The sequence below is a fragment of the Strix aluco genome, chromosome 18 (genome assembly GCF_031877795.1).
Source record: "Strix aluco isolate bStrAlu1 chromosome 18, bStrAlu1.hap1, whole genome shotgun sequence".
NCBI lineage: Eukaryota > Metazoa > Chordata > Aves > Strigiformes > Strigidae > Strix > Strix aluco.
Genome location: NC_133948.1, coordinates 2555360 through 2572317, shown reverse-complemented (window position 1 = coordinate 2572317; position 16958 = coordinate 2555360). Strand labels below are relative to the sequence as shown.

General features: G+C 44.2%; 1 protein-coding gene across 11 annotated transcripts in view; it reads right to left on the bottom strand.

The window, feature by feature from the left end:
- ATXN2 (ataxin 2) overlaps positions 1-15932 on the bottom strand; it is a 52489-nt gene extending 36557 nt beyond the window's left edge. For 5 of the 11 annotated variants that reach the window (XM_074843735.1, XM_074843737.1, XM_074843742.1 and 2 more), the window contains exons 1-5: positions 15399-15931; positions 8531-8567; positions 6767-6826; positions 5985-6056; positions 5603-5753 (exon numbers count right to left, since the gene is read on the bottom strand). In XM_074843735.1, coding sequence (XP_074699836.1) covers positions 5603-5753; positions 5985-6056; positions 6767-6826; positions 8531-8567; positions 15399-15526 — 448 coding nt within the window. In that variant the 5' untranslated portion in view covers positions 15527-15931. Of the gene's footprint in view, positions 1-5602; positions 5754-5984; positions 6057-6766; positions 6827-8530; positions 8568-15398 lie in introns of all 11 variants that reach the window. The other 6 variants (XM_074843739.1, XM_074843746.1, XM_074843736.1 and 3 more) reach the window with 4 other exon arrangements.
- Between the last annotated feature and the right edge of the window lie 1026 nt (positions 15933-16958).

The following is a 16958-nucleotide window of genomic DNA, read 5'->3' as shown; positions in this document are numbered from 1 at the left end:
CAACTTGAAAGACAATATCTCTCGGTCTTCTTTCACACAAATGGCCTTCAAAATATTAACAGAAGATATGTTTAAATGTCATCTGAAACTACATAGTAACACAGTGCTACCTCAATCCCCAGTTAAGGAGTAACCAAACAGCATATTTAACAGCGAGGCAAAAGTAAGACACTTGTATTTGGAAACTCTGCGTTGACCTTATCGATACCCCGCAGCTAACACGGCCATAACCCAGACAGACCAGTGCTGCTTCTGTGCTGACCATTATTAATTCAGTGTTTCATGTCTGATTCTCTCGGTTGGACATTGTACACCAAATGCAAGTTGGAGGCTGCTTATGTCACTTAGGAAACTGTGAAATTTGCTTCTACGTTAGTTGACTGGGAGTAGAGAGAACTCTTCTCCAATAGGATTAGATCAGTATGAGTTAGGAGGACTGATGGAGGTAATCTTCTGTATTTCAGAAGAGCGTTTCCTTAATTTCTATTAAATTACTTCAGACAAACTCCATACACAACTGTGTTATTTTGGATGCTGTGAATAAAATACTAGCTTAACAAAACTCATCTACTCAACCCACTAATTTTCTTATATAAAAAGCCACATAAACATTCATCAGAATACTGTTAAAAATTATAATGATACAGATGAACTGGGGGAAAAACAAAACCCAAGTCAAAACAAAAACTCCACTATCTAATGAATGCTACAGATCTGAGCAAGACATGTACAGTCAGTGCTGTTTCCCAGTAGAATCCAGTATATCATGGGGCACAGGAAGCTTCACTGCTCTTCATTTCTCTCTCACTTTAGAACTGAAGTCACAAGTGAGACTGCAACATCAGTTTAACCTCTACAACTCAAAGAAAATCCAGAGTTAGGAGAAATTCAAGCTACAAAGGCAGACTTCTAGTCAGACAATATGGTCTCATGAGCATCCAGGCAAAGTTTAAATGTAGCAGAACGGTACCTCAAGGCACAGATCACTATTTTCCTGGAACAAACAGCTAGGCAGGCACAAGAGACATCAAGATTAAAAATGCAGCAAGTCAAACCAGACTTCACTAAAATTAATGAGCAACAAAATTGAGAACATATGTAAAAAAATAAATTCTACAAATAATTGTTTCCAAAAGAAAAATACTGCTCTTAAGGTTATTAGTCAAGTAGAAGCTAAAACATAAACTGCTGATACAAGTGCCAACTGGCAGAGTAAAAACAGACAAGATACTACTGACTGCTCAGGCTCAGCCCCCCCCCTTATCTGGTGCCTCATATCTCTGAGCTGTTGAATGAGCAATTCACATGACAGCTTGACATGGCCAAATTTTTAATCAATTGCTTTTCTACATGGTAAAACTCAAGTTAAAGATCAAATGAAAACTGGTCAAACAAAGAGCTTGAGCTGTAACACTCAATTAGCCCCCACTGCCTCTGTACTTGCTTAATGTGACATCTCTGAAGTAAAGAAGTTTGATATCAAAGACCTCGCTTCTTGGTTTAAAGCCTGCTAACCAGAAAAAAAAAATCCCACAGGCAATTCTATGCAACAGAAATTCACATTAAGAAAAGGCAAATTAAATATACACCTTCTGAGAAAAAACTCAGCTTGGGCAAATTCTTCAAGTATGTGCTATTAAATGAGTTTGAGAAAAAACTGCCAGCATAGAGCAATTAAGAGTCCAGGTTTAACTAATTTCAGCGTTCAACATGCTTGTTTTCACAAACATATTTTGAGCTACTAATGGTGAAGAGCACAAATACGCAATTAAGTGCAACTCTGTAGTTCAAATGCTGTTAAACCAACTGGCATTATGTGCCAAAGGTGTTTGTGCTGCACGCTGCAAGCTTTGATCAAGTTTAGCGTGGCCCAAAGTAAACTGAGGTTTCATCTTGAAGGTTTCAACAGTAAACTCGCATTGTTTTGTAACTACTTACTACTGATTTGAAACATTAAAACCAGTTACCACCAGCTTTGCAGAGCCAAGGTTTCCTTCCTTTGTTCATAATATGCCTACTGCCATTCCCCTTGCAACACTTTCTCTGGAAGGATGCCACTCGCAGTGCTAATTCAAGGAAAAACTTAAATAGCCAATTCTCTTCTGCCTTTTTTCACTGGATTTGTAATATTTTTCTCAGACTGCAGTAACGGTGCCAAAAAAACAATACAAACATTGTAGAAGCCTTTTACTTTAACAGTAGTTACAATATTGAATTGTCTTTAAAGAGAAGCCAAGAAGGCAACTCTGAAGCCTTACTCCAATTTGAATCATATGCAAATCAGCACCGCAGACTGATCAGTGTTTAGGACGACAGGAAACACTCCTAGGAGCTCCTTCTGTAGAACACAGGAGATATTTCAATCATGCAGCCCAAGTAATGTAGCAACTACGAGATCCAGGCACTTCACCTTCGCCTCAAAGGTGAAGCAGAAAGACATTACATGCTAATGCACAGCCAAGGATTTCAACTTGCACATTGGAGCCCATTTTTAGCAGTCGATTTCCACTGCTACATGCAGAAGACGGTGCCTGTCCCTCTTTAAATGCAGACAGACTAGTTTGAAAGGGGGATGATGGATATAATACAACTTCACCTGAGCTTTCCAATGCATGTTTCATTCATCAGCCTGCCTGCACTGCAGAAAGCCCTAATTCCACAGCAAGAGACCCTCAGGTGACTCCTTTCCATTCCTTCTGAAGCCTAACAGGAATCTACACGAGCACAAAGCTCTACGCAGGCTGACAGAGTTGCAAATAGGGGCCCAGGAAGTACGGACAGATTTATTTTTTAAACATAAACTGTTAGAACGTCCCTATCTACACAGACCTACTATTTTTTCTTCCAACCCTGCCAATTTCTACAATCTGGGCAGGCACCGCATTTTCTCCACTGGTGCGTCTAAAGGTGCAATGTCATGCTTGGCACAAGCAAATCTAAGACTGCTGCTTCCAAATGGGGTTGTTTCACCCACCCCAAGCCTCTACTGTCGTTACCTCCCTTGCACTCGACTACTGATGTAGCTGCAGGACGAATTATCAGCTCACTGCTCCAAAGCTGCGCAAGCATGATAGCCATGAAAGGTGCTTGGCGGACTGTTTCAGACGGTTCTTTCACACACAACTGTATTTTCCACTCTTCTGAAAGGAGAATCCATCCCATCCCCTTTCTCCCCACCTGCTGCTCTTTTCCAGTGCTCTTCCAGTCTCTTGTCTGACCCGGTCAGACAGGCAGACAATGCAGCTAACATCTTTGCTATTCAAGTCTGAGGGCAAGTGAGAAGATCAAGACCCACAGTCAGGAGCACCCTTTGTCCACACTCCTCCAGCTAGGCAGAGAAGCAAATGCCAGAATAAAAATCCATAGAACTCCAGATACTTACACTGAACCAGGAAACCAGGATACACTAAAATTTCCAAAACAGTACCTTTTGCAGAAATTAAGTTTACTTCAAGGCCTCCTCAAAAGTCTAGTAGACTCCTAAGGGGTAGAAGAAACTACATACACAGACCCCAGCAAACCCTACTCCAGGTAAGCCTCTCCTGTGGCAACAGAGTGCTTCTGAAGTGCCTTTCGTTTGACTACATTTTTGGAGAAGTGAGAGCAAGCTGCCTTTCCAACCAACTATGTCCAAATTGCCTACTAACTTGTCTGTGAAAGCTAAGAAACATTGAGGGCTAGGCAATTTAAAAATATTTGTTCCTGGCTACATGAAACACTGTGAAACTTCTCTGGGCACCAGAGAGTAACCATTCCCAACACAAAGGCGGCAAGGAGCACCATCTTCTCACCTACGAGTTCAGACTCAGCTTTTACTGTGAATCACACAGGCTTATCTGACTCAGTACCATGAAGATTTGGGTTTATTTATAAGAACAAAAGGCCAGCAGTTCCTGCATGCCTGTTCATATACTTCCATTCTTTTGAATCTTCACTTATTTAATTCCCAAGAAGCAGAAAGCCCTTTATTGCTCTAATTTGCAGGTGTGATCAGAGACTGACAGACTTTCAAATGTCATTTCAAGATAATACATTTTTGAGACAAAATGGAAAGCAGATGAATTTACCCATGAGTTACTGAGTTTTGCAGCCTTCCAGTTTATGTTGCTTCAAGTCTCTATCGCTTTATTTCAGCTCTCCTCTCCAGAGAGGAGAGAAGAGATTTAGATTCAAAGACATTCCACCTAATAAAGCAAACTGAGTGACTGTTCAACCTGAAGCAGTCATTTTCTTCTAGAAAACTTCCATTGAGTAATTATTCCTAGAAGTAGTAGTATATTCTTCATTCCGCCTGCTCAAAATCTATAAAGATTGAGTAACAGAGAGCCCAGTTTGCATTTACATTAAAGTGATGTTCATAGAAGACCCATTATAAACCAGCCCTCGTGTAATTTAAATTCAAAGTCCCATCCAGAACCTGGAACTTATCTGCATTTCAATGCTACATTTGCTCTGACATTATGCATCTTCTTCTGGGAAAAGCAAATTCCTTGAAACAACAAGCCTCTCGTTCTTCAGCTTTAAATCAGGCAAGAACATATGCATGTACAAACACAAGGTGAAAAGAGAAAGATCTCATTAAATGTGCCTTAGAAACGTGTAGGGACTGGTGGACTACTACATGCGAATAAAGCATGAGTGTTACGATAACCACTTAGCTCCCAGTGACAGCTGTTGATCAACCTGAAAATGTACACATATGTAAGTTCACTCCATGGCACAGAAAGCTATGTATTTGCTTTTATTCCTTAGCCCAGAAAATCAACACAGAAGCATAAAAACCCTTGAGATCTGCTGCCCCCCGCCCCCCAATCTGTAAAAGAACTAGAGCTATCTGACTTATGTCAGAACTCTGAGGTTCCAACAAATTCAGCTTCTTGGAGGTCAGATTTAAAAGTAAGAAGGCTACCTAACTGCCTGTAAAATTGTTTAATTCTGACAGTTTCAAGCCATGACTTCAAGACTTTAAGACCCCACTTGCCTGCCACCTCACTAGGTTCTTCTGTGTTTTGGAGAGCCTCACCTACAGATCTACAAGTAGTAAAGCAAAAATTAAAAACACAAATAGTGGATTTTCTAAGAATTCTTAGCTCCATTTGCAGTAGTATTTTAAGAGTATTTATATGAATGGATGTTTAGAGACAAAAGTTACTTAACTAAATATAGACTTACATATACACTAAGTCTGAACAATTATCTTTTCATAAAGAATCTGTTTACTCATGTATTCTCATATAACCTTTAACAGACTAATTTAGAAAGACATTTACCAAAAAAACCCCAACCAACCTCCCACAAAATCTGTAAAATGTTTTGTAACACCACTAAGAATTTGCTTTCCAGACACCTGAACCAGCTTCCCAAAACAGTGCGCCCTCACAAAGGTTCTGCAATTTATTTTTAAAATTTTGATACAGTTCTGATTTCGGGAGGTACTGAGCGTCTGTTCTTTCCATCGACTTTAATGGGATATTTGGGTGTTCCCCACTCATTAAGAATTAAAGAGTCTAAACACGAACTTTAGTTTTTGGATCCTAAAGCATCTACTTTGAAAATCTTGACTTATGATCTACGATACAGACAACTTTAAAAACAAGTATACCTCTTCTCGCATAATTGGTATCCATATCCTTAAAATGCACCATAACAAAATCTGAAGACTTGAACAAGATACTCTCTAGTATGTCTTCACGTTTTGGCCCCAAACTGGATTCTGCAGTTTTCCGATGAGCAGCATCAAGCACTAAATCACACTATTAGAGACATAAAAAGAATACGCTAACTTAATGCACAATAAGCTACTCAATAACTTCTCATATTTGCAAAAACCATTTACAATAGCTTACAAAAATGAATCTGCTTGTGTAAACCTAGACATGAATAGTCAAAATAATTCAAAGTAAATATTCAAATCTTAATCAAACATTGATTATTCAGCATTAGGATCTTTTAAAATAGGGAAGAGTCAAAATGAAAAAAATTACCTTAGGACTGTAGGTTTTAAAAACTCCTTCATATATACCACCATTTTTCACCTGTACTTCACATTTGGATCCCTAGAACGCAAGAAAAATGAAAATACAGCTTTCTACCAGCCTGACAAATGACATTTGAGTGATTTTCTCAAAGCTGTGTTTTTTACATAAGTACAATGTGTAAAAATACAGCTGGTTTTAGTCAAATCTATTCAATCAACGTTTGCCCATTTATAAATATGTCACTGTGTTCTGCAGATGCAAACAGCTGGGTGTATACCAGCATTTGCTCTGAAGGGATTGAAAGATACTCCCAGAAACATATTTGGTACTCACAAAATTCTTGACCAGTTATGCACACAAATAAGTTTTTGTGCAAAACCAAAACCTGTGTGTATGTTTGTGTACAAATAGCGGTGAAGGCTTATCCTGGACTCAAGCAGATGTGGGACAGTCTGCCTTACTTAATTTTGGCATGTCAGGACTTCCCTTAAAATCTAGGGAGAAAGGCAAACAGACTCATATTTATCCATAATGTCTCTAAAGACACAAAATTCAAAATACGACCAGTGCACCTAACAGATTTGTTATACATCTGCAAGTTGTATTTGAACCTTTCCAAGCCAAAAACACAGAATAGCTATTACTGTGATTCTTTAAAGTTCAACCTTGGCAAAAGATGTCTACTGTTAAAGTTTAATATTCACTCCATTACATTACAATGAGTGGACTAGTTAACAATTCTGTCACTATAGAAACTGTTTACTCTCCTTCCAAATATGAAGACTTACAACAACTGATGTAAGTATGTGAACCATTCTCATGTTTGCATAGATGCCATCGAAAGAAATCTGAAAAATAAAAAAAGACGTCATGAATATATGACAAACACTTGTAACAATTCAAAAAGCCAGCGTGCCAAAAATAATGCAGGCTTTCAGCAGTACATACTAGTTCCTAGAAACAGTGGTCCAAAACCTTACTTAGTTGATATACACAGAACTTAGGTCACATGAGATTTCCAGAGGACCCTTTCCCCTTTCTCTGATCATTACAGATCTGAACACCCCTCCAAACAAGAGAGGCATTACAGAGTGCCCCTAATGCCAAGCGATACGGAAATCCTCTTGCTGGTTGGGTGAAGCTCGTATGCACAGACTCCTAACTGAAAAAGCCCTGCTAATATCCCTCTCTGGTTTAAGAGCCATCAACAGGATAAGGTATTTCAACTGCCGTAGAAGTAAAACGGTGCTTTCAGGGCCTGCTGAAGTACATCTTTTCATCTAACGGACCTGATTACAGGCATTAGCAGAGGCTAAAGTCATCAAATCATGGAACACCAAAGAGTTACAAAATCCATCATAAAATTAGTCAAAAGTAATTCACTGTAGTATCAAAATCTGTGATCCTAGGAGAGATCCCAGAAGAGCCAACCAAATATCACCCAGGTTGCTAGATGACACGCTCGCCCAAGCATCCATGAAGTGGTGAGGATGTCTGTGTTTTGTTGCAACATCCGGTATCTCTCCCTGTCAACCTCATGCTTGTGAAACAAAGAGATGCTGAAACATGCAAGGACCTCACCATATTTTGAGCTTTTTAACTGACAACGTATCTTTTACACTGTCAGCTACTTAATCCACTTACTCCTGCATGTTAGCCACCTTCCTGGTCTGAAAAGATATGTTTAAGGATGCTCCTAGGGTCAACACTCACTATGGAGGATGTAAAGACTAACACTTTTATGATATTTAGTGTTTGCCCATGACTTTCTTCACCACTCTTCCTCAAAGCTTCTTTATTTTTACTGAAGTCTTGATATCCTCAATAAACATTTACGTAAGTAAACTGTAGACCTTTTAAACCTTCCTAATTCTGTCCCATTCCCCAAAATTAGTCATCCTTGAAAACCAGGCCAGTAACAAATTAGCAAATATTTGATTACTGCAGTTCAAAGATCCAGTCTTTAAATCGAGATTCACATCTTTAGCTTTGGTAAAGTTGGGTTCCACGAGTCCAGCCACACCTATACTTCAACAATATACAGCCTCGACAATAACTAAAGCTAAACATTCAGGTTACTGATAATACTATTTACAGTAATTTATAGTAAAGCTAAACAATTACTATTTTATAGTAAAGCTAAACAAAATTGTTATTTTTATTTAACTAAATGCTGTCTTACTGTCACCTGTCTAAAGGAGAAACCAACGTTATAATCTTCAGATAGGAACTAATTCAAAACCATTGCCTTAAGTTAAATGTTATCCGTATCTACAACTATCATTGCAAGAAAATGCAGAAGATTTATATTAGTGTAGTCAAAAGTTTAAGTAAGCCTCCGCCTTCACCCTCCCAGGAGACTTAATGAGTGCAAGATGCTACACCTTTAGAAAAGCGTATCTTGGTCTAAAATATTCATCACGGTATCCAACGGAAAAAAATGAGTGAATACTCCAGTATCCACTATTCTTACATTCATACTTGGGTTCACTGTACATAAGTTGTTTCCTCGTATCTAGAAGTGGTACAATGAGGAAAAAACAGGTACTTACTGTAGGCTGAGGCGGTCCTTTGCCACTGCTGCGACCTCTGAAATTAAATACATACATGGGATACGGTTAAAAGTACTGCCGAAACTGGTACATTTTTAACAAGTAAGAATTCAAAAACCCATCTTAATTTAGTGTTGTGAATGGGACCAGAGAAAAACAGCACTCCCCCAGAGCAGAACTTGACACCTACAGGGGCCACAGCTTTTATCCTCCAAACTACCTGCCTACAAGCAAGTTAACATCAGCAAGTAGGCAAGAGGGTTACCTACAATAAATTAAAGGACAAAATGAAGAAAATACTAAGCTTATGGCATTACAAAAATCCAAAAATATTCTCTCTTAAGCAGAATCCTGTAACGAAAGCAAATTCCAAAACTTACTGGCACACAAAACCAAAACCCACTTTTAATCCCTGCTTAGCACAGGGTCCCTTCTTTAAGACTAGAGGCTCAGCACATCGTCACTGTCGTCTGATTAAGGGCCACCCAAAGAGCTGACCCATGCTCAAGCTACAGAGGAGCCCCGACCGCAGGGCCCTACACAGAGGTTGCTTACAACTACTGTCACAACCCAGCAAGTGGAACTAATTAAGTCCCTCCATCCCCACAAAAACACTAACTACTTCTAATGCGACTCTGTCAATGTGTAGCACTCGGGACACTTCAAAAAGCTTTTAAATGACTGAGCTGTAACACTCTGTGCCCTCCACCTCAGACACTTGAGTCCCCACAGCATCCCTGCTGCTACCAAGTCTGCAACAGCCACAGCTCTTCAACGCTACTGGTGTGCCTTATTTCAAAGTTAATTCCTTGTACCAAGAAGTCCTAGTTTCAAATATTTCTCATAGCGACTTAGATTTGTATTATGGTGACTTCAGGAGTGCACACTGTAACATGAGGCAAAATGAAGTCTTCTGTTCTATTAAAAAAAAAAAAAAAAAATCAATTTTTTAAATAGACCCACCTTACAGATGCACAACCATTTAATTAGAGACCCGAAGAATCATGTCTACATTTCAGAATATCCAAACAACACTGAAATCTAAATCCAACTCAATGTCAACTGCATTCAATTGCTTTTGAAAACACTATGTCGTGGTTGAATACAACCTTGCTCTCAAAACAACATGCCCTTATAAATAGGGCTCATGAGTTAGTCAAGAAAGCAAAGGAACTTCTCCCAATGAACAAAAATATCCCTCAAAAAAATTCTGCAGAAATAAGCAAGTCCATCAGAGAACCATAAAAGGCCTTAATGAGGAGAAAATGAAAAACCACTAAACTATCACCTGACTCGTTGAAGAAAACAAGCTTCTGAAACAGAAATGTAGTCTCATACAGCATCACGCACACTGATGACATTTGCTGATTGGCACTAACTGCAGATTTCGGATGTCTAGCTGACATTTTCAGAGTACTTGCAGAGTACTAATCTCACGAAAAAAACCCTAATGCAAATAGCCTTTATTTAATTACCTATCAGCCTTAACTTCCCATAAGGCAGCTACACAACTTCAAGCTTGCTCTGGAGACAAGCAAGTCTCACCATTTCCTAAGTCTGGCAGTTGTCAAATGGCTACCTACAGCACGGTGCTGAAGGGAGCCCTTCGTGAACCTGGAACATCATTTTTGCATAATACTCAGATGAATGATCCTCTTCTTTCCCCGAAAGTCATTTCACCAGATGTGAAACACCCAAACAGAGGTACAGGCCAGTTCCAATTTTTCCTTTTATTACAATTAAAAGTGTCAACAACACGTTCTTTCAAAGATGGTGGCTGAAGTTGAACAATTTCATCACTTCCCTCTGTTGATCTCAAAGATTTTAGAAGATACTCCTTCCTACCTCAGCTACAGAAATGGCCAAAAGTGAAAGAGTTTGGTGTCTTTGAAACAGAAAGCAGTCCCATTTTAATTACAAGTATTCTTAGAACTTAAATAACTGGGTTGCTAGACTGGTCAGAGAGTTTGGAATATTCCCTCTAAGCATCAACCTAGGTGTTCTAGATTTTCCATCTCTTACCACATTTCCAAAATTACTGTTCCTACCCACATTTCTTTAAGAAACAATCTGATTGTGCACATCCACACTGGTAAAAGGTCCTAACTTCTACATCACACCAAGAGTTAAGCTAACTGCAGAAATTCTATATGCTATTATGATCTAACAGGTCTCTTTACAGACCAAAGCTCCTGTTTTCCAGCTACAACTGTTAAACACAAACCATTAGAAAAAAGAAAAGACATTCACCAATTCTGCCAATGCTACAATTCAATCAAAATTCTGCATCTTCTGCTAAAACCAAGGCCGTCAACCTGAGGTTTATATTCCAACAGGTGAAGACTCAAGTTCAAACTACCCTTTGACACATCTTTGATGCATCATATGAAAAAAACTAAGACCTTTACAAAAGCAGAAAGTAGATGGTCTTTGCCAGTTTACAGTTTAAAACGGGAGAGTAACCCTAAGAAACTGGGCTGGGGGAAATTAGAAAGGTCAGTAGCAATTTGCACTGCTACCCAAAACTACATCTTGATTACAGTAAGTATGGTAAATTAAAAAAAATACATTTTGTACAGCAGAAATGTGGTTAAAGGTAAGCCTAGGAGAAGGCACAGCAGCCTGGCAAATCCAACTTGTAAACCCTTTGCTTTGGGGTAGCAAAGTCACAAAGTCAGAAAAATGCTGCACCAGACAAACAACCAAGCAATTACACTTCGTGGCCAACTCATTGCAGGCCAGCAGTCACACCGTAAGAGTGAAGTCTCCAGGAGGGCTTAATCCCAAATGCTGCACATTTTTCCTCTGCAGCAACTTGTAAATTTTTTTCTATTTTTATGAGCATTTACTATCCTATTCCTCAGTATCCCTCACCTCCCACCCTAATGTTTACATGCCAAGTAGAGCATTTGTATAAGCAAAAACAAGGTCACGCATTTATATTTTCCCAGTTAAGCGAAAACTAATGCAAGGGACACAAGTCTTTCCAGGATGTGAAAAGGTCTCAGACTTTCTCTCCAGCAGCATCTTCACCTTGAGACTAAGAAACAAACTGCAACTAATGTCTAGAGCAGAAGTGCAACTACAAAGACTGCTGAATTTATCAGAGTGAATAGATGTTTCTGCAGCACTGGCTGACATTACTAGAGCTTTGAAAACAAATCTACAGGATACTCTGAAGAACTTTCATTACAAGTGCAGAGAGCTAGTAAAGCTTTCTCTTAAGGGAGAAATCAGAAGTACAAAGTTTCATTTAAGTGCAGTATTCGTCTATAGAAGTCGAATGAATCGAAGCTGTCAAATTAAGATTATACAAGAAGTCCTGCAGCACTGTTTTCTGTAGTTTTTCCCCAATACTGACATTAATCATGTCAACTCCTGTCTTCTTGCAAGATGACAACTTCTGTAGCGTCTGAATATGTAAGTAACCTGACTCAAGTCTGACCCAGAGCACATCTGCAACCTGCTGATGGACTTAGTCATTGAGGAACTCTCTTTGTGTACATTGCCGCGAATCAGTCGTTAAATTAAAACTTACTCAAAAGCAGGTATATAGTATCCTACTAAAGTGCATTATCAGTGATAAGGAGAGCGCCCTGCAGGTTATCCATTCATTTTGCTCAGCAGTTTAGGACAGTTGCTAAAACCGACACACACAAAGATGTTAGAACAAACTAGAAAAACTCTGACTGGCACGTGTGATCAGACCTCCAGAACAGTCACTTCCATTATACCAGGGCGCCTCAGCACTCAATATCCACCATCCCTTGTCTGAACAGGATGGACACCTCTCTTCTGCCCTTTCCCTAAGCCTTCAGTTAGGCTAATGAGAAAGGGTGTCAAGGAAAAAGGAAAATACAAGCAGGCAAGAAGCGTTAAGTCTCAAAAGCAATCTACGCAACATGGGATCATCTCAGTTTTAACTTTTTAATGAGCAAAGCCATTTATAAAAGACAGTAACTCAGAGTATTCTTAAAGCACTCCCAAGTCCAGTTAGGCAAGAAAGTTACCAAATGAAAAGGAAAAAGACCTTCTGCCACAATTGTAACTAGACACGTAACCATCCAAAACCCGAGTTTGAGGTGTTTTGCCTTCAGACAAAATAACAATGGGGAAAAATTGATAACAAAAAAGGATGCCATGCTTGAAGGAACACTGGGACAGATGCAACTTTCAATCACAGGACAGCTAACCTTCCTGTGCTCCTACAAGGGCAAAACTGAACTAAAACACAGTGAGTAGATATTAGATAATGTTTTGACTAGCACAGAGGAGCAGGTTTGTGTATGAGGTCTACATTTTCTCCAATTACAGTTCAACCTGCTATTGACATCCCCCCTACAGCCCGATTTCCCATCTGCCATATTGCACATGCAGTTGCGATTAAACAAACAGAGCATTTCACTTAGTGCCTCTTTATATAAAGAGGTATTAATTCTTCTTGTTTGTTTTTCTTTTAAAGATACCTTCACCTGTGATTTTTCCCCTTATGTAAAACAAATTAATAATATAATGAAAACAAATACTGGAATGTCTTGTTTGTTCACACAAGATTTTACCTTTTCTAATACGAAATACATTTATCCATCATTATGAAACCATGGAAACAAACGTAGTGAGCAAAGCTGACCCTCCACTCACTATCAGTCCTAGCAGGACCAGGTGCTTAGCCCAATTAAATCTTACAGTAATAAACACACAGCAGAAAATTAGGTCCAGGACAGTTAACCATCGATGAGCTTTCTACCCAAACCTAAGCCTTTAAGAGCAACTTAGCCATGAAAAGTAACATTCTTTTGCATCTCAAGAAGAAAGAGAGTATTAGTGCTGCAGGGAAATGAGCTGCTAGGAAGAAAGCTTGGCGTGAACTGGAGATGTTTAAGTTTCTATTAAATAATATAATACTTCAAATTGAAACCAAGATGCAGGCCAGTTAAAAAACAACTTGATTTTTCAAACAGAAAAGCCACTCAGCTTTTCATTTACATGAACAGATTTGCAGCATGAACCATCTTTGAATTTGTACTCCCCAAAAGACAAGACTTTGCTTTAGGACAGCAACAGAAGTTCTCTGAAGGTGTTCCACAGGGCTCCATCAGCCCACCGACTGTCATTCAGAAGTAACTTGAAAAACTGATTAACAAAAAAGAGTGTGAATACCTCTGAGGGAACATGTCAGTTGTTTAACAGCCCCACTAGGACTCCCTAAGGAGTTCTGAAGTGGGATTTCTCCAACAAAACTAGAAAGGCAACACTGGTAGGAGAAATCCAGTGGCTTCAATCTTAAGTTTGGAGAAACTGAAGCTCACACCCCCTGATCTACAAATTAGTGCTCACCATCATAGTGAATTTTGTAAAAAAATGCTCTAGGTTTTGCTGCCCTTCATGTTAACCTCTACAGTGCCACTGTGTGTTGGCAGGGATAACTGTTTAGCAAGACACAGTAAACATCATGTTCAATCTGAACAGCCATATGCAAAACGTATTTAATCACTGAGATGAAGTGCTGAGGTATTATTGTCATTATTTGTTTATTTTGACGTTTTCAACTCTACCAAAGCTTTTCTGATTCCAGTTCCACAGACTGGTAACAAGTAAAACCCTATTTCCAGTGATGTCCAACAATGGGACCACTATAAATTGTGTTTTACTGCCAATGCACAAAACTGAGTAGGACTAAAAGTCAAGTTAAAGAGTAATATGAATAAAACTTGAAATGAAACTGCTCTGAGTGACTATGACCTTCAAAACTGTTACCATCCTGCTTTGACTGTTTGTTATGACCCCCACAGCACTAGAAAAATTCACAACACTAGAAAGTTTTGGGGTTTTTTTTCCCCCTTCCTCTCCCTCAAATCTGTGTGGATTTGTCTAGCTAAGGCTCTCCGAGCAGGATCAATCTTCCAGAGGCAGTATGAGACAGCAGGGCCTCCGCAGCGTGCGTGGGGAGGGGGAGATGCGAGGAGGGGCATGAGCCTGCTGCAAAACCCCGATTCCTCGCCCCCAAAAATCTGTGAAAAAGCGAAGCCGTGCTTGGAACCACCATCCACCGGCGAGGCCAACAAGCGCTCTGCGGCCTCCCTTCCCGCGAGAATTTTATTGCGATTTAAATTTTTTTTTTAATATAATAAAAATCCAAATAAAAATAAACCCCAGTAAGCTGAAGGTGCTCCGCCGCAGGCGGGCCTCTGCCGACTTCCCCAAGGCGGGCGGGCAGGCCGGCCACCCCCTCCCCCGCCCGGGACAACCCCGCCGCCCCCCGGCCCCGAGGCCGCCGCCATCGCGGCCGGCACCTTCCCGCCGCCGTCCCCCCGCGCACGTGCGGCCGCCGGCTACGGCGCCTCGCCCCCGCCGCCCCCCTCCTCCTCCTCCTCCTCCTCAGCAGGCGGGTCACGTTGGCCCGGGGGAAGCGGCGCCCCTCGCCCCCGCCGCAGGCCCCGCCAGGCCGCGGGGGGCTTTGCCCGCCGCCCCGCCGCGGAAAATGGAGGTTCCGCCGTGCCCTCCGCCGTCCCCGGCCGCCTGAAGGGCAACCGGCCGCGGCCTGGCCTCGCGGCCTCGCCCCGGCGGCACTGCGGAACCGGCGGGGCCCCCTCGGCGGGCCTTGCGTGCGCCCCGCCCGCCGCCATGCCGGCTCCCGCCCCGCCGGGCGGAGCCCCCCGCGCCGGGCCGCGTCCCCCGCCATGCAGCAGGCCCCGCTCCCCCGCCCGGCCGCGCCGCCGCCGCCGCCCATGGAGGCCGGTGCAGGGAGGAGGAGGGGGGGGGGGGGTAGGGGGGGGGGAAGCGGCGGGGGAGGGGGAGCGGCGCCCGCGCCGGGCTCTCCGCGGCGGGGCCGAGGCCGGGGCCGGGCCCGCCGCCGCCGCGCACCCACCTGCCCATGTTCTGCCTCCCGCCGCCCGCGGCTGACGGGAGGCCGGGGCCGCCGCCGCCGCCGCTGCCGGGGGGCTTGCGGTTGTTGCCGGCGGCCTGCGCCGCCGCCGCCGCTTGCTTGAGGGACATGACGAGAGAGGGGAGAGGGCCGGGGGTGCGCGCCGGGGCTGAGCGAGGGCCGGTCCGCGGGGCCTCGCTGCGCTGGCGGGGCCGGGGCGCCGCTGGCTCGGCCGGTTGCTCCCAAACAGTGCGAGCGGGGCGGAGGGAGCGGAGCGCGGCGCGGAGGGATCCGCGGAGAGAGGAGAGAGGGGGGGGGTGCGGGGGGAAAGGCCGGAGCGGGCTAGCGGGGGAAAGGAGCGGCGGGGCGCAGGGGGGCGGCGATCGGCCCCGCCGCCTCTCGGACACTCCCGCGGTGGCAGCGAAAGGGGGAAATGGGGCGGGAGGCGGCGGCGGCGGAACGGGCGGCGGGCGCGGACTCTTTACGGGAAGTCGGAGGGCGCCGCGGCGGTGCTGCGGCGGGTGAAGGGGCGGAGGCGGGAGGCGGGGAGGGGAGGGGGACACGTGAGGCGGCGGCGCGGGACGGCGGCAGCTCCCGCCGCAGCCCCGGCCCCGCTGAGGGGACGGGACGGGCACGGCCCCGCCGTGAGGCCCCCGCGGGCGCAGCCCCCCTCGCCCTCACAGCCCGCCCGCGCCTGCACGCACACCCCCCCCACACCCCCCCCTCACCCGCCGTAGCCGCAAGGGCAAACCCGAGCCGGTGCCAGCCGGGCAGACACCCCCGGCGCGGCCGCTGCGGGCGGCCCGCAGGCCCCGGCCCCTGAGGGGAGCGTTCCCCCTCGCCCGGCGGCGCAGGGCCGTGGGTTGCGGCCTCCTTTCCGGGCCGGCCCGCAGGCCGAGGCCTGACCGGGGCACAGACTGGCGGGGCCGGCCCCGCCCGGGCCTGCCGCTGCCCGGCAGGCCCCGCCGAGGCCCCGCTCGCCGCGCCCCCCCCCCCCGCCGCCCTCCCCGTGGCCGCCAGCGAGGAGGAGTGGGAAAGCGGCGGGCTCGGCCCAGCAGCGCATCGTTGAAAAGAAACCAGACATCGACAGACACCAAAAATCAGAAAAAAATGGCCGAGCCGCCGACTAGCTGTGAAAGGCGAAATGGAGAACCCCAGCCCCCTGCGCTCGCTAGCCAAGCTGCAGCCCGGCTCCTGCCTTTAACCATAGAGATACCGAACTGTCGCCAGGAAACACATCCCATCGCCCTCCTGGAGCCAGCTGCAGGAAAGCAAGATGGGGCCGAGGGGATTGCCACGTTCCTTGTTGACAACCCCTCAGTATTACAGATTTCTGGGTGGGGTCCCATCCCCCCCCCAAATCACTGCAGTCCAAAGAAATTAAAATTTGTATTGCACTGACAATATTTCAGCCTGAGATGCAGCTTCTCCCCTCGCTCCGTGGTGTTGCCTGTCCCTCAGCAGAAATTTAAGGTGAAGTGACTCTTTGGTTCTGCCATGTTCGTGGTACCTGCTTTTAGCAGAGCGGTGGTTTCGCCAACTCACCAATACATAAAAATAAAG